This window comes from Beta vulgaris, chromosome 7 (assembly GCF_026745355.1).
Source record: "Beta vulgaris subsp. vulgaris cultivar EL10 chromosome 7, EL10.2, whole genome shotgun sequence".
NCBI classification, from domain to species: Eukaryota; Viridiplantae; Streptophyta; class Magnoliopsida; order Caryophyllales; family Amaranthaceae; genus Beta; species Beta vulgaris.
In genome coordinates this window covers 46,951,683-46,976,660 of record NC_079208.1, presented here as the reverse complement: position 1 = coordinate 46,976,660, position 24,978 = coordinate 46,951,683, and the positions used below count along the sequence as shown (strand labels likewise).

Below are 24,978 nucleotides of genomic sequence, written 5' to 3'. Positions count from 1 at the left end.
GCGTAGAGTGGTATTTCCCAATGAAGATCAAGATTTGCATTCAAAGTTTGTTTCAAAACCCTATAATCGAGTTTCATTTGATCAAAGTCCAAGTCCATGAAAATAAGTTTCGTGAGGAACAAGAAATCGGGCAGATTAGGGTATCCCTCAAGAGTCTATATAATCTTCCCGAAAGAACTACATCAACACGTATTCCGATCAAGCACAGATATAATGGGTTGGACAAGGGTGTTCTTTTCATTAAAAAGGTGTTCAATTGATCATTAATATCATTGATTTTTTTCCATTGTTTTGGAAGCGTATCAAGGTAATTTCAGAAAATCATTTAGCACGTTTTAATATTGACAAGGACATACTTTTGATCGTTTTTATTAGTTAATAACTCATTGTTTAAGTACTCCTTTAGTTCCCCCATAAAATCGTGCTTCTTTTTCTCTTTTTTTTTAGGTCAAATTTTGAAACAAGATCTGGTTAGGTTTCGCCTCAATGTTATACTTTCATATTATCAACTTTTTTATGTTTTTTTTTATATTTAATACGGAATTAAAGATATTGAATACAAAAAACGTAAAAGAACTTAATGGTTGCCATGAATATGAAGTTAGATGCTTTTGTTAAATTGTTGATAATAATTGATTATGGGGTGCTATTGTTAATTGTTTATAATAATTGATCATTGTTTTCTGCGATTAGGGTTTGATTCTCCGTGTACTTACGGCAATTCTTATCTCGCCCACTTTGGTAGAGTGTAATACAGTTTTATTTTTCTTTTCCACTAATCGTTGGCCAGTATACTTATCTTTCAATAAGTTGGAATGAAAACTTGATTTATACAATTATGCTTTCTGGTTATTCAAATATATTTGAAATGCTTATTAAAGCCAAACCTTCCGCTAGCTAGAACCCTCAAAGCCAACTATAATAGTAAATACTGGAATTGGTTAATCCAAAGCCAAATTTGAAATAATGCACAAAAAGATATGGCATGATAAGTATATCTTGATAATCGGGTAGATAAGTTTGGAACTGAAAAATAGCACTATTATAATATCATGCAACATAAGTATATATCATTACTAATACAAATTACTGACACGTCAGTTTTAGACTAAAAAGAGCTCAAATCAACTCCAAAATTAAGTAACAGTGGATACTGGATACCTTAACGACTCGTTTGGTAGTCGTTAATAAATTGCGGTAATGAGAATGAATTTTAAGTGCAATTTTATTAGGAAAGCACCCTTAAAATCTCCATGGGAATGTATTTTTTCTCCATGGGCAAGCAATTTCACCCCTAAACTTGTGTTTTTGTCTCCAAGGAGAAGCAATTTTCATTACCACTTATTACCACCTACAAGGTGGTATTGGATGGGAATGAAAATTCAAGAAGGAAAGTGGACACTTTAGGATAAATTAGCATTACCATGGAAATGGACAATGATATTTTTCACAAATTTACACACAAATTCATTCCCATTACCACAATTTATGACCAACTACCAAACGGGTCGTAAAAGTATATGTTTAATATGGTGTAAACCCTATTTTATTATATAGGCAAATGCTAGGTGTCCTGCTCCTGCCTCTTAGGACACCAAATAAGAAACTTATATTTATATAGTATTATTCTCTTAAAGTGATACATGTATATAGAATGTTAGGCATTTAGGCTTCATGCAATTTCTCAAAAGCTTAAAGTTTGAACCTCAATTTGTCGTAAATGGTGGAAATCTCAAGTAACTTCATGTAATTCCTCTTCACCTCTCCTCTGTTTCTGCATTTTCTTTCAGCTTTGCGTGGAAGGATGCTACTTTCTCACTCTAATTCACTGCGCAAGTTATAAGTTTCTTGTTTTATTGTTTTAATATTTGTTTTTCATTTTTAATGATTACTTTGCTTAATTAATTAATTGTTTTATACTTTTATACAGAAATATGTTAGTTATATCTATATAAATATATTAAAAGACCTTCTTAAAATATAGGTTTTGATCTCGTGACATCAAGTTCATATACCAAATTTTTAACTAGTAGACTAATTTGTATTTAGTGTTATCATTCTAAAGTACAATATTATAAACGAAGTTTTTTCTTACCCAGGACATAACCCGGACTTAATAACTAGTTCTTTAATTAATTATTTGTTGATATTATTCATTAATTAGTGTGTAATTGAAATTGAAAATTGAAATCAAGTATGCTATTTTCAATTGAAGATATTTCAAAACATGAATCCTAAACCTTAAATCATAAATCCTAAACTTTAAACCCTGAGGACTAATAGGATGTAAATGTAATCTAAACTATATGAATTATTTTATTTTGAGTTGTATAACTATGCATATTTTGGTTATGGTAACACTTAGTATTAAACAATTCATGTACTTTTTCCCCTACTATTGGCGTTTGTTATACGTCCATACCCCCAAATTAGAATTCCTGGGTCCGCCACTGGAGGGGATTATATAACCCATTTTAATTTTTAAATAAATTACAATTTTCAACCTTAATTTTTAGGAATGTTCAAAAGTTGCTCCCATCCGCCCCTATGATATTCCATGTAGCTATCAACTATGTAAGTTAAGCAGCCCAACAATGATATAAAATAGCACACTTTTGATTTTGATCTTGAAACAACAGCCTAATAAGGCTTCCGTGGCTGGCAGTAACCCGTCACGGGGTGAAGTAACTGCACTCAAAATAATCACAGCAATGGTGATATGCAATACATATGCATATGTCTGGGCATCTGCCAGGTAAAAGTGAATGGCTTACAGCAAAAGCCTTCGCAACAGTAGAGGTATGACACTGCACCTTGTGCATACTAAATATCACGCAAGTCAGTGTATTTTTGTTATAATTACCAGGTAATAGCCCTTTAACTTCTGCACCTGCAAGCAAAATGTTTGCAAGAGGGGGTTCATTCTGGCGCAGCAAGAGAAGGAAACTTACCCATGATTCCATGCTCGTTTTCATCGATCTCCATCTTGTTAATACTGATGTCTGAGACTACTATCACTTCCTTCTTAATATTATTATGACCCTTACTACCATTTTCGGATGTCAAGTAACATTTATTATGGTGCATTGAATCAAACCCCAAACAGTTTAATTTATGCTTTAACATAAGGATCTAATATAAATATAAAGCCCATCAAGCGGAATCAATGAAGGCCAAAATCAACAAACTTTAAAGGGAGAAAAGTCAAAGCCAGTAAAAAATAGCAACCAAAAGATAATCAGAATATGGTTCAACATGAAGAAAAACGTGCACTATATGGTGACGGTTATTCAGCGCCAGAAGATAGTTAAGGTATGAATCAAATATGATTCAAACCACTAGTAGAATAATTGTTATTTGCCGCGGTGATATTGCTGCGGTTTTAGCCATACGCATCAATATACCACGTAAAAAGAAAAGGAAAAATACAAAAAAACATATTGCTGCGGTTACGGCCGAAAACCGCAACAATATGGTTTCAACGGAATTTTTTTGAAATTTTTTTGACTAATATTGCTGCTGTTTCTCGAAAAAACCGCAGCAATATATTAAAATAGTATAAAAATTATTATTTTAATATATTGTTGCGGTTCCTCGAGAAAATCGCAGCAATATAGACGCTTTTAAGTATAAAAAAAAAATTGAGGCCCAACTATGGTTTTGTTCCCCCTTCTCTCTCTCTCATTAGCCGTCCAATATCTATCCTCCTGCCTCTCTCTCCTACAGAAAACGCTCTCTCTCTCCTCACTATCTCTCCTCTTCGCCATCTCTCCCATTAGCCGTTCACTATCTCTGTCCTCACTATCTCTCCTCTTCGCCATCTCTCTCATTAGCCGTTCACCATCTCTCTCCTCACTATGACGGTTCGCTCTCTCTCTCTCTCTCCTCACTAGAACACCACTCCCCTTCACCCTCATGCTCTCACCTTGACCCTCACCCTTCATCTTCGACGGTGGTGGAGACGAAGACCGCGAAAATTCCGACGAAGACTCTCAGATCTGTTTGTTTCTTTTCTTCGTCTCGAGTAAAATATTTAAGACGAAGACCTTGATCTGTTTTGTGGTGGAGACGGCTTTCATCGTCTCGAGTTCGTTCTCCACGTCGTTCGCCGCTCTCGAGTTCGTTCTCCACGTCGTTCGCCGCTCTCTAGTTGTCGTCCGTCTCAACCGTTTGTCTGTTCGTCTTCCTCGTTCTCGAGTTCCCGCTTCATTCTTCGTTCAACGACAACAAGGACGCAATTTCTATTTTTTTTCGTTTTTTTGTTTTCAGAATTTTCTGTTTTTTTCGTCTTTTATTTTCCTTTTTTCGTTTGGTTAGCTCGGTTTGCAGTTAGATTGTTTTTTATTTTCGGTTTTTTATTTTTTTTAGTATTATTTGTTTTTATTAGTCATTTAGTTGTAATTGTTTTTTTAATTTTACTTTTTTATTTTACATTTTATTCTTTTGTAATATTGATGTAATTAGATTTTTCATCTTTATATATTAATAAATATTTTATTTTCAGTTTGTTTGAATTTAATGGATAATGGATATGTTAGTTGTTTGGTTTTAATATTTCAAATTTAGTTGACAAATGAAAAAAAATAAATTCTGTACCAGGTCATATTGTTGCGGTTTCGGCTAGAAACCGCAGCAATATACTGGATTTTTTCTAATATAAAATAATAATATTGCTGCGGTTTTGTGCTAGAAACCGCAGCAATATGTTGAAATATTGCTGCGGTTAAAAACCGCAGCAATATATTATTTACCTATTGCTGCCCCCTTGATTGTTGCGCGCCCAAAACCGCAGCAATATGCCACTTTTTGACCGCAGCAATAAGCATTTATTCTACTAGTGAACATTTTCCCTCCCTAGCATGCATGGGCGTTATATGTTATGATTCTCTATAAATAGAGAAACTATTATCAAGAAAAAGACACACGAACAATCCGTCAAAACTCTAGCATTTCTTAATTCCTTAGACTAGCGCTAGCATATATAGCCCAACCTCCTTATGGGGTTGTAGTTTAGTTCTTTAGATTTATCTTAGGCATCCGTGCATGTTCTACCACCCTTAGGCAAAGTCTCAAATTCTCACTCCAATTGAAGGAGGGAACCATGAAGGTAACATTTTTCATGTCTCCTTTTTAGTTGTCCAACATGACTTATTCCTTGTGTGTTGTAAAATTCATCTCTAAGTGTGTGGCACGTATGGGAATTTTGTGCTTTAATTAAAAGCGTGATTACTGTTTCCTCTATCTATTGCTTTTCGCCTGAAGTTAATTTATGTTGTAGTTTGATCATTAATTGAAATGAAAGACATAGTACGTTAGCAAGATTTTATCTAATTAACCCCCAGGGAATAAGTCTCACAATGCATTCAATATCAAACTATTAGATGTCCATTGACTTGTTTGAAAGGTCAACAAACTGATTTTGCACCAACAATAACCTTATCATATTATGACAGTGGTGAATGGATGTATTCACAAAATGCACGTAAATGGATTGACCTATAGACGCTTAGATATTTCATTTCAAATTAAGAACTTGACTTTTTCTATAAAATATCTGAATTGGACTCAATGGTGGATCTAGTAATTTCGAAATAGGGGGTGCAAAATTAAATGTTAACTTGATCTCATAATTAGTGAAAGAAAAAGTTGGTCTTTATATTTGTGGAAAATGAAGTTTGTCAAAAGTATATTAAAATAGGTCTCTTTTTAAATATCAAAATAGATCTCTTTTTAAAGATTAAAAACAAGTTGATATATTTTATGGGTTTTTTTGTCAAAAAGGACCTAATAAAATACAAGTTTTGTGGGGAATGACCTAATAAATTTTTGTTGTCATCAAAAAGGACATAATAAAATACTCTTGATTGTGAACAAGAACCACTTTATGAATTTCTGGCCAGATTTACCATTTACCGGCGTTGACCCTTTTTTTTACCTCTAGTTGACTCTTTACAATGACTTCAAATATTGTTGTGGTTTAGAACCGCGACAATATATTAATTACCTATTGTTGCCCCCTTAATTGCTGCGCGGCCAAAACCGCCGCAATGGACCACTTAATGACCGCAACAATAAGTATTTATTCTACTAGTGACACTAGTGCAAAAAAGCCTATACGATGCGCTCAAAACCGGGCTTACTGATTCGGTTTTGCTCCGCATCGGATAGGCTTGCAGCAGATCCAATACACTAACTGATGCGCTTAAATATGCGGTTCTAAGGTAAAACCGGATCAGTTAATCACATTAACTGATCTGGTTTTAACCTCAAAACCGCAGCTAATCGTCAAATTTCATATAAAAAAAGGTGCAGACCTACAACTGCATATCTGCACATTTAACATTTCTCGTCTCACTGTGTATTTGGAACACCCAAAGTCTAAAAATATACCATACATATGTATACGACAATAATACATTATACAGAAACAAAAATCATACAAAATACATATATATGAAATTAAACATAAATACATAGAAACAACATTTTAATATAAATAAAGAAAATTACACAAATACATAACAATAAGAATGTAACATATATACAGAAAATTACAAACCTAAAAATTGAGACTAACGCAAAATATGCGAAAATTGCAAACCTAAAAATTGAGACCAATTAACGTAAACAAAAATTGAGACTAAATCCACATCTTAGTCAACACCAGCAACATACAACATTTATGTTGCAAACCTAAAAAAACGAAAATGAAACATATACGAAAAATAAGCATCCAGTTAGTAAGTATATGAAAATTGTAATATATACGAAAAAGAAATGGAAATTAGAAAACAAAGGAACTAAAAAACACAACCCAGATAAAACTAAAATTAAGAGTTCGAACAAAAAAACAAACGAAAATGGAAGCCTAAAAAAAGGCGAAAATGGAAGCCCAAAAAAACGAAAGAAAAACCTACACCCAAAACCAGATCTAAAAACTAAATCCCAAAAAAGACGAAAAAAAAAACACCTAAAAGCAGATCCAAAAACTAAATCGCATAAAAACTCAAACGAACCAATTTCTTGTGCACATATCTTCGATTCTTCGTTCTTCGTTTCGCTCTTCATTTTGTTCTTTATTTTCGATCTTCATTTTCGATCTTCAATTTTTCGCTCTTCATTTTGTTCTCCATTTTCGATCTTCTTTTTCGTTATTCGTTCTTCGTTTTGTGAGGGAGGAGTAGAGATGAGAGAGAGAAGTGAGTGAGAATTCGGGCTTATAGGGATCTGCTGGTGTAAGGGAGTAGTAGAGAGGAGGGAGTTATGGTTTGATATTTCGAGGAAGAGAGAGTGGCTGGGACAAAGAGAGGAGAGAAGGAGTTGGTGGCTGAGACGAAGAGGGGAGAGCGAGGGAAGAAAATGGGGGTCTAGGGTTTCGTGGGTGTGAGGTTGGGACGAAGAGAGGAGAGAGGGAAGAGGGTGGGATAGCAGAGGTTTAACAAAGAAAATGGGTCATAGTAAACCGGGCCAAGCGATTGTTTTTAAAATAACGAAAATCTGATTCGGTCTTATGAACCGGATCAAATTAAAAAAACCTCATCAGTTTATAAAATCCGATGAGGTCCACAAAGGACCGCGTCAGATTGTCTTCATAGCTTTTCCTCCTATTTTTTATGTTGATTTTCAGATGCGATTTTACAAAAATTGAATATATTACTAAGTGACAGATAAGGTGTTTTCCACTAGTGATAGGCTTTCACGTGAAGTAAATGTGCATGATATCTCAACACTTATTTTTGAGCTCTTGTCTTTCAGTAATACATGGCTCATATCTTTTAAGAATGTCGGCGTAAAAAATGGGCTTTTTTTAATCTTTAAATTTGGACTGAACCTAAAACTTGATCAAATGCATCTTCCCATGGTTGGACACTTATACATCCGTAACCTAGTATACACTTGATTCGTGTCTGTGTAACATAGGTGCCAACTCATGTCACATGTTTTGTGTTCGTACCTAGTGGTTAAGATTGAGGTGCTGTGAACGATAGGTCACAGGTTCAAATCCCCCTTCTTTGTATAAATATAAGATAAATTAGAGATTTTGATATTGGATTATGCGAATTAAAACTTGAAATCAACTAAATTTGAATTAAAATTACCATGGATGGCTGTGAATAAACAATTTGTTGTATATAGGTAGTTTAGTATTATTATATTTTTATTTAAAGATGGCTATTGTTGTATGTAGGTAGTTTATTATTGTATTTTTTATTTAAAGATGACTATTGTTATAGACCGTCACTTACTAATTTTTAGCTAAAAATTCTTTTGATACACCTCCCTCAAGAAACAATCTTTTTGATACACTCAGATGTCACTATACTTTTAGCTAAAAATTCTTTTGATACACCTCCCTTAAAAAAAAATCTTTTTGATACACTCAGATGTCACTATACTTTTTTAAAAAAATTTGTTCACATGGTATAATGGTATGACGTATGTTAATTATATAATATCATAGTTGATAACTTCAAATAAAGTTTTTAATAAAAAAGTTAGTATTCACTAAACAAAAATTAGTTTTGAGTGGTAGTTGAAAGCCCGAACGAAAGTTATTGTTAGAGATACATTAGGATACTATTCTATTTCTTGGGTAGATAATATATTTGCTATTAACAACATTCCTACAGATTTGTGAAGTATCTATAATCTTTGCCAAATCTTGCTCTTGATAACCGTATATCCCACTACACTTCAAGGGATGCATAACTATGTGCCCTGAACGTTTACCTCTTTCCGCTTCTGATTTTCTTATACTTCCTCCTGCACAATCCGCGCAGAAGTAGCATTGATCTGCCTCGGTTCCTCGGCCTTGACTGCGTTGAAATTGTACACTTATCATGTCTTGAAGAACATTCGAAATTTCTTTCCTTTGATTTTCCATCTTTGAGTTGAATGTTATGTATTTCGAGATATATGATTTTGTTGCTAGTTGTCCTTTTACTCGGAGATCGGTTGGGTGGTTTGTATTGTTGGGACATTCCCCTATTTCCTGGAAGACTAAGAAGCAACCTACAGTGTCTCGGTATCGTTCGATGGCTGCTATTGTTTAGGTGATCTTGGAATTCAACATCCTGCAGGAATGCGATTATATTGTGATAGTCAATCTGCCTTGTATATTGCCAAGAATCCGGTGTTTCATGAACGTACTAAACACATTGAGGCAGATTGTCATTTTGTTCGTCATGCTGTGACTGAAGGTCTTGTGAGTCCGTCCTATGTTCCTACTAAGTTTCAGCTGGCAAGTTGGGCATTCGTGATTTGCATGATCCCACTTGAGGAAGGGTGTTAGTAATTATCTATCTATATGTTTAGGATAGATTTTAGGAATAAAGTGTTGTGTTATTTCTGATAGGACTCTAGATGCAGGATGTATATATATATATATATATATATTATATATATATATATATATATATATATATATATACTTGATTGATGAATGAGATGATCACACATGACATTAACCTAAACTTGACAACAATCCTATTACAACTCCAAAAGATATATTATTCTTAATACTTATCTGAAATAAATCATAAGATGATATTTTTCTAATATAATTAATATCTTAACTACTAATATATCCTAAAGATATTTATCATATCTTTAGTATCTTTTTTTTTTTAGGGGAATATCTTTAGTATCTTAATATATCTCTAACAGTAATTGACATGTTTCCCAATTCAGGCCATAGCAGGCTAGCTGCACATAAGGGCAATGGGCAATGGCCATGTCAATGGCCTGCTCCGCGGACCATTAAAGTATTAATAAGGCCTGGAAGACTCGGCGCATCACATGAGGTGTGGCAGGCCTCAAGTTTAAAACCCTACTAGGAACTCCAAAATTCATAATAGTATCTGAGTAGTATCACCAGCTTCTTTAAATGTTTTTTTAGGGGAGCTTCTTTAAATGTTAATAATCAAGAAATTTGAGAACAAAATTTTCAATAAACATTATTTCACTCGTACAACAATCTTGTACTAATTCAAGCCGACCATCAAAAGTAACTTTGTACAATCACATAATCATATAATTACATAATTGATTCAAATTTTATAGATGAGAGCAGGTTATCAGATTCACTACTTTAAATTGAAAGACATAAAGAAAATATCCATAATTGCATAAACTACAGGTATAAGTCATAAAAATTATAAAAGTATCAAACTTCAACCTTATAAAAATTTTCAATTTAAGTAAAATTAATTTGCTAGAAAGTTTTTCATTTTCTCCCCTCCTTCCATTTTGGCACAATTTTCTTTTGTTTATCCTCTTTTGCTTTTTTTGAGACAAACTTATATTCAAGTGACTTATTTGGCCCGACAATCAACCTTTTTACCATGATATACGTGGAAAATAAATTACAAATGATGGCCAATATATATATATTGTTAAAGTATATATACCCTTTTGCCTCCAAACAAAAGTACGAAGTGTAACAAATATATCAACTTCTTACAATTTTTTAGAAATATATTACCTGCATCCGCAATTGTAAACGAAGATTTGTTGCAATTATTCTACGATAAAGAGATTATACAAAATTGTGTTGAACATGAATGCACAATATTGTATAAAATTGTGTGTCAAGTTTCGGTACCCTTTTTTTCTGTGTAAAATGACCCAAATGCACCTATAATTTGGACTCCCATGTTGATTAAGAGTTCATCTAGCAACTAGCAAGGAGAAGGAGATGGGTCAAAATAAAACAATTATTGAGACAAGCCAAATAAGATCCTACAAAAATTTGTTTAGAATTTGATAGGAATACATATAAAATATTCTCTTCCTAGATTTAGGATATATTTTTGTGAAATAATATATTTACAAATCTTGTTAAGTTTCTAATCTCTATTATATAAGGGAAGGGGGAGCAACAACGTCCTCTTTTGAACGGACTATTTTGCCCCACCTTTTCTTTTTAAATTACAAAAGGAATCTCAATACCAACATGGAGGTCAAACAAAGCCATCGAAAATTAATTTTCAACAATCACTCAGAAATCACTTATATGAGGAAACTTTACAAATCACTCATAGAATTGAGAAAATCACGTTGTAAAAATCACGCAAATCACTCAAATGATCAGGAAACTTTACAAAAACTAAAAATTAACTTACAAAGCAAAACTAATATACTGGGACGTCAATACATACAAAAACATTCACAAAATTCACTTACAAATCATCATTCTCAATAACCATTCATAATTACATACTCACACACAAAAATTACCTATAAACACAAATGTGAGAAAAACTTAAGATTTTGACAGTGATATCACACATTCGTCCATTAGCGATTTGCGAACTTTCAAACAGGTACATAATTCTTTTGATCTTCAAAGTTATTTCACATTAGTCGACTCTTATGTAGTTGAAAAAATGGAGATAATAGCCATTAGTTGAAGAGGACTTTTATATTAAGCTTCCCTAACTGGTGTGACATATTGTTGGAGAAATGCGATATCCAAGAGCGTGGGAAGTTGTGATGATGGTGCTATGGCAAATTTGAAATATGGAATTGGTGGTGTTTATTGAAGATATGTACATATAGGAAACAAGGAAATACTTTTTCCAAAAATATCTTTCTTTCTAGTATTTTGTTCCTAGTATGCGTGCTGGTCCCTAGGTGGATTCTAGCCGTTTTTTCTTGTCCTTTTTTGTTTCTTGTCTTTATGTACAGCTCATTCTGTCCTTCTAGGTTAGCTAATGTATTGCTATAAAAGAGGCAATAGGCTCTCTTGGCAGCGTAGCTTTTGTAAGGGGAGAAAACCTCCATTCCTTAAGAGTTTTTCAATCAAAGAAAACTGGATATTGATTTCCAGATTAAAAGAAATTTTGAGTCTCTGATTCTTTTCATGGTATCAGAGCTTAGGCTATCAAGATCATTACTCTAAAAGTCTCAGAGGCTCAAAGTTTTGTTTTTCTGAAATATGGGAAAAGATAAAGGAGAACAAACTGGAAATGAAAACTCCAGTATAAACCCTTATAAGGATCCTTTGTTTATAGATGTGAATGATAATGGTTCTACACCATTAGGAAGCATAATCTTTGATGGAACAAATTTTATGAACTGGAGCAAAAGCATCAGAATAGCTTTGGGGCCAAGAATAAACTAGGTTTTCTTGGAGGGAAACATCCTAAGCCTATTTCTGGTGAAGAAGAAATGCAGAAGTGGGAGAGATGTGACTACATGGTTAGGTCATGGATGCTGGCTACCATGAAGCCAGATGTGGCAGCTAGCTTGGTGAATATGCAATCAACCAAGCAGCTTTGGGAAGAGATAGTTGAGAGGTATGCTCAGACAAATGCTCCACAACTTTTTTCTTTCAAAAAGGATTTTTGGGAACTTCAACAAAACAACCTAGTGTTAGTGAATACTACTGCAAACTAAAAATGTTTGGGATCAGATTGCAGATTGGAAGGAATCCCAGAGTGTACATGTGGAGCAATGTCAAATGTTCATGTGAACTTACAAAAAAACTGATGGAATTACAAGCCACTGAAAAACTAATAAAATTTGTGATGGGTCTTAACACTGGCTATGACCAGATGAAGTCGAATCTTTTAAGCACTGATCCATTAGTGACAGTGAACAAAGCCTATAATTTGGTTCTGCAAATTGAAAGGCAGAAACAGATTACAGGAGAGATGACAGCAGCCTTGGAAGCCAGTGCTTTGGCTGTGAACAGACAAGTTCAAAGCAGGAGTTTGGGGCCATTGAAGAATTTTCAGAAGAAGGATTATTTTAAGCAATTCAAGATAGAAAAGATGGGAGATTTTGTGATCATTGTGGGAAGAAAGGTCACAGCAAGGAAGAAAGCTTCAAGTTGTAGGATATCCAGACTGGTATAAAAAAGGGAATGAGCAATTCAGAAGCGCTGCAAATGTGATGAAAGATACTGACATAGCAACTCAAGACAACCCTCTGGACTTCTCAACTCAGAATGGAGAAGGAAGTGGAATGAAACAGGACAACAAGTTCATCAACAACCTGGTGCAAGAAGTCATCAAAGTAATGACAGAAAAGCAAGGAGAAGCAAGCAGCAGCCAAGCAAATTTTGCAGGTAAACTTAGTAATTCTAATGCTGTTGTCAATAAGGTTAATGCAAAATGTGGAACATGGCTCATAGATTCTGGAGCCAGTGACCATATGACAGGTAACAGAGAGCTTCTCTTGAATAAAAAAATCATAAAAGGTAAGATAAAGGGGGACTTCCAGATGGAAGTATGAAAATTGTGACTGAAATAGGAGATGTTGTTTTAGGTGATAATATTACACTTAAAAATGTTCTGTATATCCATGATTTTAATCATAACTTACTATCTGTTGCTAAATTGTTGAAGGACAAAAACTTTCAGATGATCTTTAATAATTATGGATGCATATTACAGGACCTTTCCATTAGAAGAAATATTTTTCTTGGAAAGAAGGAAAGTGACCTCTATAAGCTTCAGAGAGATGATGAAGAGAAGCATGATGGAATCTGTTTGAAAACTGCTGTTGATGATACAGTGATGCACTGTAATAATGTAGCTAATCTAGATCTTATACATGCTAGACTAGGGCATGTTTCTTTATCAAAGATGCAACACTTAGACATTTGCAAATGTAAGGGTCTTAAAGACTATTTCTGTGACACTTGTTCCATTGCTAAACATCACAAGTTGCCTTTTTCTCCTAGTAAATCTATTGCTTCTCATATCTTTGATCTTATACATGTGGATTTATGGGGTCCTTATAGGACAAAGGCTTTGACAGGGGGTAGTTATTTCCTTACCATTGTGGATGATTACAGTAGAGTCACTTGGACTCAACTGTTATCTAACAAAGAACAGGTTAAAAGCACTTTGTTGAATTTTTTTATACATGTTGAGAATCATTTTGAAACTAGAGTCAAGACTCTTAGAAGTGACAATGGAACAGAAATCTTCCAAGCTGAGTGCAGGCAAATATTTTGTGAGAGAGGAATCACTCATCAAAGGAGTGTTGCAGGGGTTCCTCAACAAAATGCCAGGGTAGAGAGGAAGCACAGGTTCTTGCTTGAAACAGCAAGAGCTTTGAAATTGCATGCAGGTATGCCAAATTATTTATGGGGTGAATGTATACTTGCAGCCACACACTTAATCAATTTGTTACCCGGTGCTGTTATCAACTGGGATACACCTTACAAGAGACTAACAAAGCAGGAACCCAATTATGAACATCTGAAAATAATTGGATGTCTTTGCTATGCAAGCCCACACCAAAAGCCTAGTGACAAATTTGCCCCAAGAGGAATCAGGTGTGTTATGTTGGGATATCCCTACTGTCAAAAGGGTTATAAGGTAATGAATTTAGCTACAAAACAAATTTTTGTAAGTAGAGATGTTGTGTTTAAATAAATTTTTTTTCCTTTTCTACACAACAAAAATCTTAATCCTACTCTCACTGGCAATGCAGAACAACCTTCTGACAAGGATATCTTTGACTATGATGATTTCACTAACATCCTTCATCCAGTTGATGATGAAGGAACCAATGATGATGATTTTGCAGGACTGGAACAGCTGGAGCAGGAGTTGGTTAATGAAAATCAACCAATTCCTTCAGAGGACTCTCTTCCAACTACTGTAACAAGGAAGTCTTCCAGACAAGCTGAAGTTCCCAACAGATACAAGGACTACATTTATGATATTCCAGGAAAACATCATACACCTCCTAATGAGACTTCCTGCTGTGCTGTAGTGGACCAGATGAGACAAACAAAAGAGTTTGCTGAAGAATATTTGAGCTACATGAATAATGTTCTCAGAAGTAGAGAGCCATTACATTACACAGAAGCAGCAAGAGATGAAGGGTGGACTAAAGCTATGCAGGAGGAACTTCAAGCCCTTGATGCTAATGATACTTGGGAGCTCACTCAACTTCCTGCAGGAAAGAATGTTATTGATAGCAAGTGGGTATACAAGATCAAGTTTACTCCAAATGGTGAAATTGATAGGCTCAAGGCCAGACTTGTGGCTAGAGGTGATAAACAAATTGGAGGGAAGGATTATAAGCACACCTTCTCTCCTGTTGCTAAGTTCACCTCTGTTAGGACTTTGATTGCTCTAGCTACCATTCAAGATGGAATTTACATCATCTAGATATCAATAATGCATTCCTGCATGGATATCTAGATGAAGAAGTTTATATGAAGCCTCCTAAAGGTTATGATCAGGCTAAAGAAGGGCAAGTATGCAGACTTAAGAAGAGCTTGTATGGTTTAAAGCAAGCTTCCAGACAATGGAACTTTGAGCTCACCAAATTCCTACTGGAACATGGATATACTCAATCCAAGAGAGATTATTCTTTGTTCTCTAAAGATGTTCAAGGCACCAGGGTGTTTATACTTGTATATGTTGATGATCTCTTGATCACAGGAAATGCTTTTCATGAAATTCAAGCCATCAAAGAGGCTCTAGATCTGCTTTCACTATCAAAGATTTGGGACAATGAAGTATTTTTTGGATAGAAGTGGCAAGAAATGAGAAGGGTCTCATGTTACATCAAAGAAAATTCATCTTGGATATCCTCAAAAGCACAGGAACTCAAACTTGTAAGCCTGTCAAGTGTCCTTTTCCTAAGGGCATCAAACTCTCAACTGATGAAGGAGAGATCCTTGAAGACCCTGAGCTCTATAGAAGCATTATAGGCAAACTTCTCTACTTGAATCTTACAAGGCCTGATATTTCTTATTCAGTACAGCAGCTCAGTCAATTCATGACACTTCCTAGGAAACCTCATCTTCAGGCTGCCATTCATGTTATCAAATACTTATCAGGCACAATTAATCAAGGCCTATTTTACTCAGCTGATTCTCAGCTTACTCTCACAGGTTTCTGTGACTCAGATTGGGGTAATTGTGCTTTCAGTGCTAGATCATTGACAGGATATTGTGTCTTTCTAGGCAATTCTCTCATATCCTGGAAAACCAAGAAGCAAAAAACTGTTTCCAAGTCATCTACTGAAGCTGAGTACAGATGCATGTCTCAGACTACAAGTGAATTGGTTTGGTTAGAAGGTGTTCTTAGTGATCTAGGTATTCACATACCTACACCCATTGATCTTTTCTGTGATAATAAGTCTGCCATCCATCTTGCTCACAACCCTATTTTTCATGAAAGAACCAAGCATCTCAAAGTGGATTGTCATTATGTACGCGAGCATCTCACTACTGGTGTGCTTCATGTGAAATCATTTCTTCAACTGACAGATATTATGACTAAATGTCTCAGTGAACAGCAACACAAGCATCTTAGTTTCAAGTTAGGCCTGATTACCACCAATCCAACTTGAGGGGGGAGTATTGAAGATATGTACATATAGGAAACAAGGAAATACTTTTCCAAAAATATCTTTCTTTATTTCTAGTATTTTGTTCCTAGTATGCGTGCTGGTCTCTAGGTGGATTCTAGCCGTTTTTTCTTGTCCTTTTTTGTTTCTTGTCTTTATGTACAGCTCATTCTGTCCTTCTCTAGTTAGCTAATGTATTGCTATAAAAGAGGCAATAGGCTCTCTTGGCAGCGCAGCTTTTGTAAGGGGAGAAAACCTCCATTCCTTTAGAGTTTTTCAATCAAAGAAAACTGGATATTGATTTCCAGATTAAAAGGAATTTTGAGTCTCTGATTCTTTTTAGTGTTCGAGCAAGGCAAGTGGATAATCAGGCGGCGTGTGGGCAGTGGGAAGGCATTGAAACTACTTGGGAGTTTGAGATGGCTATGAAAAAGTGAGGAAGGGCTTGCTACTAGTCAGAGGAAGGAACAGGCCCACTAGGGGAAGCCTTTCGGTATTCCATACAAGATTAACATGGACGCATCTGTTAAGGGGGGGGGGGGGCACGGATGTGGGCTGGAGTTGTAGTCAAAGACGAGGTGGGTGATGTTGACGCCTGCAAGGGAGAGTAGGGAAGAAGATTGGGTGTTGGAGGTTGCGGAACTTGCTGTCATAATGCTCGGCCTCCAGCTAGTGTTTGATGCGGGTTTTAGATGCGTGAAGTGGAGTCGGATTCCTCAAAGCGATTAAGATGATCCATGGGAAGCGAGCTCGCTCAAGTTGTTAAATTGTAGTTGATGATATTTTAGCTTCGAAGAACTTTTTTGTTTTTTGTTCTTTTCAACGTGCTAGTAAATTGTGTAATAAAATGTCCATCCCATGCCAGAGTTTTATCTTTCTTTACAAGAGATGAGAGTTTGGATGGAGAATACCCAACTGAGATTTCTTCCTTTTTCCTTTTTGACAATGCTTGTGATTTTTCTTTTTTCGTAAAAAAAAAAATATATACATATACATATATACATATCACATATACATATACATTATACATATATACATATCACATATATAGTCTGTTTTTGGAGAGACGGTCTCACGTTAGTGTTAACGTGAGACCGCTGATGTCATGTTGACATCATGCACGTGCATCAAACCAGCAGTAGAATTAGTTAAACGCTTGCACCTATTAGTTATGCTAACCTTAAATTGTTTCTAGATGAATTAGTTAAGTGCTGAAGTATATTAGTTAAGCGCTGGAGTATATTAGTGAAGTGTTGGAGTATATTAGTTATATCATATATTTCATATTATAATACATTTTATTGACCCACATTCTCCTTTTCTTCTCTAATCCTTCGAGACGCCATAGAACCTATATTGTTTTCCTCCATTCTCTGCATACAACTTGCATTGGATGTTTAATTTGGATGTAAGTAAAATATTCAAGCACGAGTTTGCAATGACAATGTCCACAAACACTTACTTTGTTTTTTTTCACCTCATAAGATGTTTATCATGTTTGAAGTAAAAGAAGAGTTTGACACATATTCATCACAAAGGTGATATATATTGCTCATTGTTAGATGATAACTTGCACTTGCAAAAACATTAAAGAAACAGATCATATCACTTTTGGTACCGAAAACTTTTGTATTTGAAAGTTTAACTTTTATTTAAAAACATAACTAATACCTAAATGTTATTAGTTATTAATTTATTTGTAATAGTTAAATAATATGAAGTAATAGTTATGCTACTAGGATTGTTGTATTTTCATACATTGAGAATCATGCACATGCGTTCAATCACAAAAATACTACATAAGTATGTGGATTAGATATGTAAAGAGCGAGGAAAGTGTGGAAAAGTGAAATGAATTAGAGGTGATCATGGGCCGGGCCGCGGCCAAAAATTTTTGCCCATTGGTCGGGCCGGCCCTATATTCGGGCCGAATTTTTGTGTCCAAAGCCCGTTATTTTGGGCCTAAATTAGCAGGGCCCGAAAAATTCTGCCCAAACCTGGCCCAAAAACGGGACGGGCCGGGCCAAAATGATCACCTCTAAAATGAATAGATAAACCAATGTAACCCCATGGCGATATGAAATCGCAGAAAATTAGTTCTACAATCTCATTCTCAAAAATCAAGATAATGAAGATGCAAGAAAGACACTCCAAGAAGTCTACAAAAATATTACTGCAATTATAAACAAAGTCTTAACTGCAAAACCAATCGTAGAAGAACGATGCTCATCAAGTACAACTACATTGGTTAATTTACACCCATATGGTTCAAAAACAAGGAGAGGAAATGCAAGAAAGAATGAGAAGACTGAAAAAATAAATTCCAAGAACCAAACAGAAATTGATACAATAATTACTCCAAATGCTAGGTTGTTTTAACTTATTTTTTCAGGTTGTCTTTTGTATTTGACATTTTAGATTTGTAAAAATGTTGTTTCTTCGTTTATATTAGAAACCAAAATAATGCTCAATTAATCTTAACTAATTATAGAACAACACTAACTAATGTATTGAATATGTTAACTAAAAAACAATGGAAGTCTACACAAAGATTACCAGCTCTAAACTATTGTGCTAAAATACTTAACTAATTCGCCAAAAATATTAACTAATTCGCCAAAATACTATCGTGAGAATTTGTGAGACGCGGTTCGATTTCTAAAAATATATATTTCTTGGGATGGGCTGGTCTCACGTTAAGACTAACGTGAGACCGTCTTTTTTAAGAGTTTGTGATATATATATATATATATATATTATAAATATATATATTATATATATATATATATAGGTTTAAGTTCATATGAGAACCACCCTTATGGTGAGAACCGTGAGAACCATCATTTTCCTCATTTTACGAAGATTTTGATCATTTCATAACATTTTTGCTCATTTTTTGTTTCACTTATTTTATGTTTTTGCTCATTTAACAATTTTATGCTCATTTATCAACGTTTATGCTCATTTTACTTTTTTTCTCATTGAACTTTTTTATGCTCATTTTACGTTTTTCTTCTTTTATATTTTTGTACATTTTACGCTTTTAATAACTTAATGTTTTCTACTCATTTTATGTTTCTGCTCATTTGTTACTTTTTTTTTGCTCATTTTAGGAAGTTTTTGCTCATTTTAAGTGGTTCTCACGGTTCTCACCATAAGAGGGTTCTCAGTAGAATCCAACCCTGTATATATATATATTATATATATATATATATATATATATATTATATATATATAATATATATATATATATATATATATATATATATATATATATATATATATATGTATATACCTTTGTTTTTTAGCCTAAAACTATCAAAATACGGAAAAAAAACAACATAAAACACGGCCAAGCCCGCGGGACTGTGCGCCTGGGCCGGGTCGTGGTTGTAGGCCGGGCCGTGAACAAAATATGGAAATTTCAAGCTCGGCCCGCCCCGCCATTTCCCCAAGCCCGTGGGCCAAGCCCGTGAACAGGCTCAGCCCGGCCCATGCCGAGATCTAAGCGCAGCTAGAGAGTAATTAGGTTTAGAGTGAGGGGGGCGGCTTTAGTTTTGCATTTTGGCTAATGTCCTACCTTGTACTGATCAACTTATCCTAAACCTATGAGCAATGATAAATATCTGACAGAATTTGCGTATATTAAATTGTATTTGTGTATAAACCAGGGCCGTATAGTATGGAATGCAAAGCAACCAATAACACAAGATCTGATCCCGCTCTTTGAAAGGGTCCAAAAGTCTCAAATTAAATGTTTGTTTTAGTCATATTGTTCAAAATTGAACTTTGTTTAATTAAAATCATTTAACAAGGACATATTTTATAGAATACATCTTTATAATTTAACAATCTATGCATGATTATTATATCAGGGCCCAACTTTATAATTAGCACGGGGACCACAAAATTTTTAAGACAACCTTCGTATAAACAAAAGATAGTGTCCGTGTTTGAAAAATTAGCAAAATAAAGGAAAAATAAAACAACATTTGTCTTTGAACAAACACTATTTGTCTATACACAAATAATGTTCTATACACAAATACTATTTGTTATATACACTAATTTTGTAAGTTGCATCCACCGATTTGATGTTTATCATTGTTCAAGAAGTCATATTCACCTACTATTTTGGTACGTCCCTATTTTTGATGGGAGACCTCCATTTTATGAGAAAGTCTTGGCGTCTCACTGTTGGATTTCATCTTGGATTCTATCAAACATATTTTAGTAATTTTATAGGTTGGATGTACCAAAGTAAAGCGTAAGCGTGTATAAAAAACGTACTCAAATTAGTACCGAAGTTACGCTTTGGTACCAACTATTAGTACCGAAGTTACGCTTTGGTAACAATAAGAGCCACTTTGGTATTAGTATCATAATGACTATTTCGATACTATATAGTGATTTGGAACTAACTTACATTACTTTGATACTCAAACATGTGAAATTACTTTGATATCCTTGTTGTAGTGTTTTTGGACTCCGACGATCAAATCCCACCTCCCTTTTTACACTTATCTTTGGTTCATTGACAAATTATGAAACCGAGGAATTCTAAATCGAATAATTTCTTAATTTGTCCTTATCAAAATCCAATTAGGTTAATAACTCTTCCTGTAAAGATTTATTGGCGACTTCTTTATTTCAAAATATTTTCAAAACTAAAACCTTTACAATTAGATAGTCAAATGTGAATTCATCCAGCATAGGCAATCAAAAAACGCCTACACCTATGAATTTTCAAAAACCTTGACGATACTTTGTGAACAAACCAAAAAATTATTATTTTCACGAACCCTCAAATTGGAATTACTCTCTAGAAATAGTCAACAAACACATCATATTTGTACCACCAGCTCAGTTCCACACTTCCACTCAAATAAATTCGCTTGAGATCCAACCTTCTGTCTGCCCCTTATTCAAATTCACTCAAACAATACATTCAAATTTAAGTTGATTTTAACAAAACGTCACCCTACATTCATTGAGATTTACACAACTACGCCATACTTTCAAGCCTAAGTTTATATTGACAAAACTCATCCTAAGTTTATTAATGTAATTTTCAAAAACTTTAAAATATAAAATGTAATTTGACCCATTCATTTCTAATTTCGAATGTTAAAAAGCTCATCCTCCTAACTTTCTCTGAAAAAACTTTTTTAACCCAATTAGCTATTTGAAACTTTCTTTACCAAACGTTCATATTAGAGGATTCATTAGTCAAATTATCTAATATAAGTTCAAACCTCTAAGTTTACCCCAAAGCTCTCTTTTCCAAACAAGGCCTATATCTTTCGATTTTTGTTCTGCAACTAGAGGGTGACATGTCACATATGTTGTTGTCCCACCTAAACTGGCCAAATCACATTTATGTCGTAAAAATTTTAAATTACATTAATAAACGATATCAAGTACAACTATGAATTATGTACATGTCCTTATTGGTCATTTTATATAATTATAACAATTAGCTATCTGCTACTCACCAAACACATTTTTACATTCAATTAATACAATAAGCTAGTCAAATCAGCTAATACAATCATTTAACAACTATTAATTACCAAACAAGACCCTAGTGTGTTTTTGTTATAAATTTTCAATGGAATATGTACTTGATACATATATTGATATAAATTTCATTTGACTTACTTTATTCTCTACTTATTTATTTCAACTTGAAATTTCTGTGTACAAGGAGTGCTACAAAAATACAAAGGGGGTGTTTGGGGGAGAGAGTTTTAGAGAGAGTTTAGAGGTTTGGAGAGAGTTTAGAGTTTTGACCAGTAAAAACTCTAATTTGGGTACAAGGAGTGCTACAAAAATACAAAGGGGGTGTTTGGGGGAAAGAGTTTTAGAGATAGTTTAGAGGTTTGGAGAGAGTTTAGAGTTTTGACCAGTAAAAACTCTAATTTGGCTATTGTTATAGACCGTCACTTACTAATTTTTAGCCAAAAATTCTTTTGATACACCTCCCTCAAAAAACAATCTTTTTGATACACTCAGATGTCACTATACTTTTAGCTAAAAATTCTTTTGATACACCTCCCTCAAAAAAAAATTTTTGTTCACATGGTATAATGGTATGACGTATGTTAATTATATAATATCATAAAGTAATTGTTAGAGATATATTAGGATACTATTCTAGTTCTTGGGTAGATAATATATTTGTTATTAACAACATTCCTACAGATTTGTGAAGTATCTATAATCTTTGCCAAATCTTGCTCTTGATAACCGTATATCCCACTACACTTCAAGGGATGCATAACTATGTGGCCTGAACGTTTACATCTTTCCGCTTCTGATTTTCTTATAATTCCTCCTGCACAATCCGCGCAGAAGTAGCATTGATCTGCCTCGGTTCCTCGGCCTTGACTGCGTTGAAATTGTACACTTATCATGTCTTGAAGAACTTTCGAAATTTCTTTCCTTTGATTTTCCATCTTTGAGTTGAATGTTATGTATTTCGAGATATATGATTTTGTTGCTAGTTGTCCTCTTACTCAGAGATCGCACTATCCCACTTGAGGAAGGGTGTTAGTAATTATCAATCTATATGTTTAGCATAGATTTTAGGAATAAAGTGTTGTGTTATTTCTAATAGGACTCTAGATGCAGGATGTATATATATACTTGATTGATGAATGAGATGATCACACATGACATTAACCTAAACTTGACAACAATCCTATTACAACTCCAAAAGATATATTATTCTTAATACTTATCTGAAATAAATCATAAGATGATATTTTTAATATAATTAATATTTAACTACTAATATATCCTAAAGATATTTATCATATCTTTAGTATCTTTTTTTTTTTAGGGAATATCTTTAGTATCTTAATATATCTCTAACAGTAATTGACATGTTTCCAATTCAGGCCATAGCAGGCTAGCTGCACATAAGGGCAATGGGCAATGGCCATGTCAATGGCCTGCTCCGCGGACCATTAAAGTATTAATAAGGCCTGGAAGACTCGGCGCATCACATGAGGTGTGGCAGGCCTCAAGTTTAAAACCCTACTAGGAACTCCAAAATTCATAATAGTATCTGAGTAGTATCACCAGCTTCTTTAAATGTTTTTTTAGGGGAGCTTCTTTAAATGTTAATAATCAAGAAATTTGAGAACAAAATTTTCAATAAACATTATTTCACTCGTACAACAATCTTGTACTAATTCAAGCCGACCATCAAAAGTAACTTTGTACAATCACATAATCATATAATTACATGATTGATTCAAATTTACTTTAAATTGAAAGACATAAAGAAAATATCCATAATTGCATAAACTACAGGTATAAGTCATAAAAGTTATAAAAGTTTCAAACTTCAACCTTATAAAAATTTACAATTTAAGTAAAATTAATTTGCTAGAAAGTTTTTCATTTTCTCCCCTCCTTCCATTTTGACACAATTTTCTTTTGTTTATCCTCTTTTGCTTTTTTTCGAGACAAACTTATATTCAAGTGACTTATTTGGCCCGACAATCAACCTTTTTAGCATGATATACGTGGAAAATAAATTACAAATGATGGCCAATATATATATATATAATATATATTATTTATATAGCCTTTTGCCTCCAAAAAAAAAAGTACGAAGTGTAACAAATATATCAACTTCTTACAATTTTTTAGAAATATATTACCTGCATCCGCAATTGTAAAAGAAGATTTGTTGCAATTATTCTACGATAAAGAAATTATACAAAATTGTGTTGAACATGAATGCACAATATTGTATAAAATTGTGTGTCAAGTTTCAGTACCCTTTTTTTCTGTGTAAAATGACCCAAAGGCACCTATAATTTGGACTCCCATGTTGATTAAGAGTTCATCTAGCAAGGAGAAGGAGATGGGTCAAAATAAAACAATTATTGAGACGAGTCAAATAAGATCCTACAAAAATTTGTTTAGAATTTGATAGGAATACATATAAAATATTCTCTTCCTAGATTTAGGATATATTTTTGTGAAATAATATCTTTACAAATCTTGTTAAGTTTCTAATCTCTATTATATAAGGAAAAGGAGAGCAACGGCGTCCTCTTTTGAACGGACTATTTTGCCCCACCTTTTCTTTTTAAATTATAAAAGGAATCTCAATACCAACATGGAGGTCAAACAAAGCCATCGGAAATCAATTTTCAACAATCACTCAGAAATCACTTATATGAGGAAACTTTACAAATCACTCATAGAATTGAGAAAATCACATTGTAAAAATCACGCAAATCACTCAAATGATCAGGAAACTTTATAAAAACTAAAAATTAACTTACAAAGCAAAACTAATATACTGGGACGTCAATACATACAAAAACATTCACAATATTCACTTACAAATCATTATTCTCAATAACCATTCATAATTACATACTCACACACAAAAATTACTTATAAACACAAATATGAAAAAACTTAAGATTTTGACAGTGATATCACACATTCGTCCATCGGCGATTTGCGAACTTTCAAACAGGTACATAATTCTTTTGATCTTCAAAGTTATTTCACATTAGTCGACTCTTATGTAGTTGAAAAAATGGAGATAATAGCCATTAGTTGAAGAGGACTTTTATATTAAGCTTCCGTAACTGGTGTGACATATTGTTGGAGAAATGCGATATC

At 33.9% G+C, this 24,978-nt stretch overlaps 1 protein-coding gene across 1 annotated transcript; it reads left to right on the top strand.

Annotated features, from left to right (window-relative positions):
• Nucleotides 1-9,082: 9,082 nt before the first annotated feature.
• LOC130589557 (uncharacterized) lies at nt 9,083-15,134 on the top strand. The gene is made up of 7 exons (XM_057390847.1): nt 9,083-9,241; nt 11,874-11,981; nt 12,085-12,299; nt 12,416-12,854; nt 12,952-13,165; nt 13,273-14,082; nt 14,449-15,134. Exons 1-7 carry the CDS (start codon nt 9,083-9,085, stop codon nt 15,132-15,134), a joined length of 2,631 nt encoding a protein of 876 aa, XP_057246830.1.
• The last annotated feature ends 9,844 nt before the right edge of the window (nt 15,135-24,978 follow it).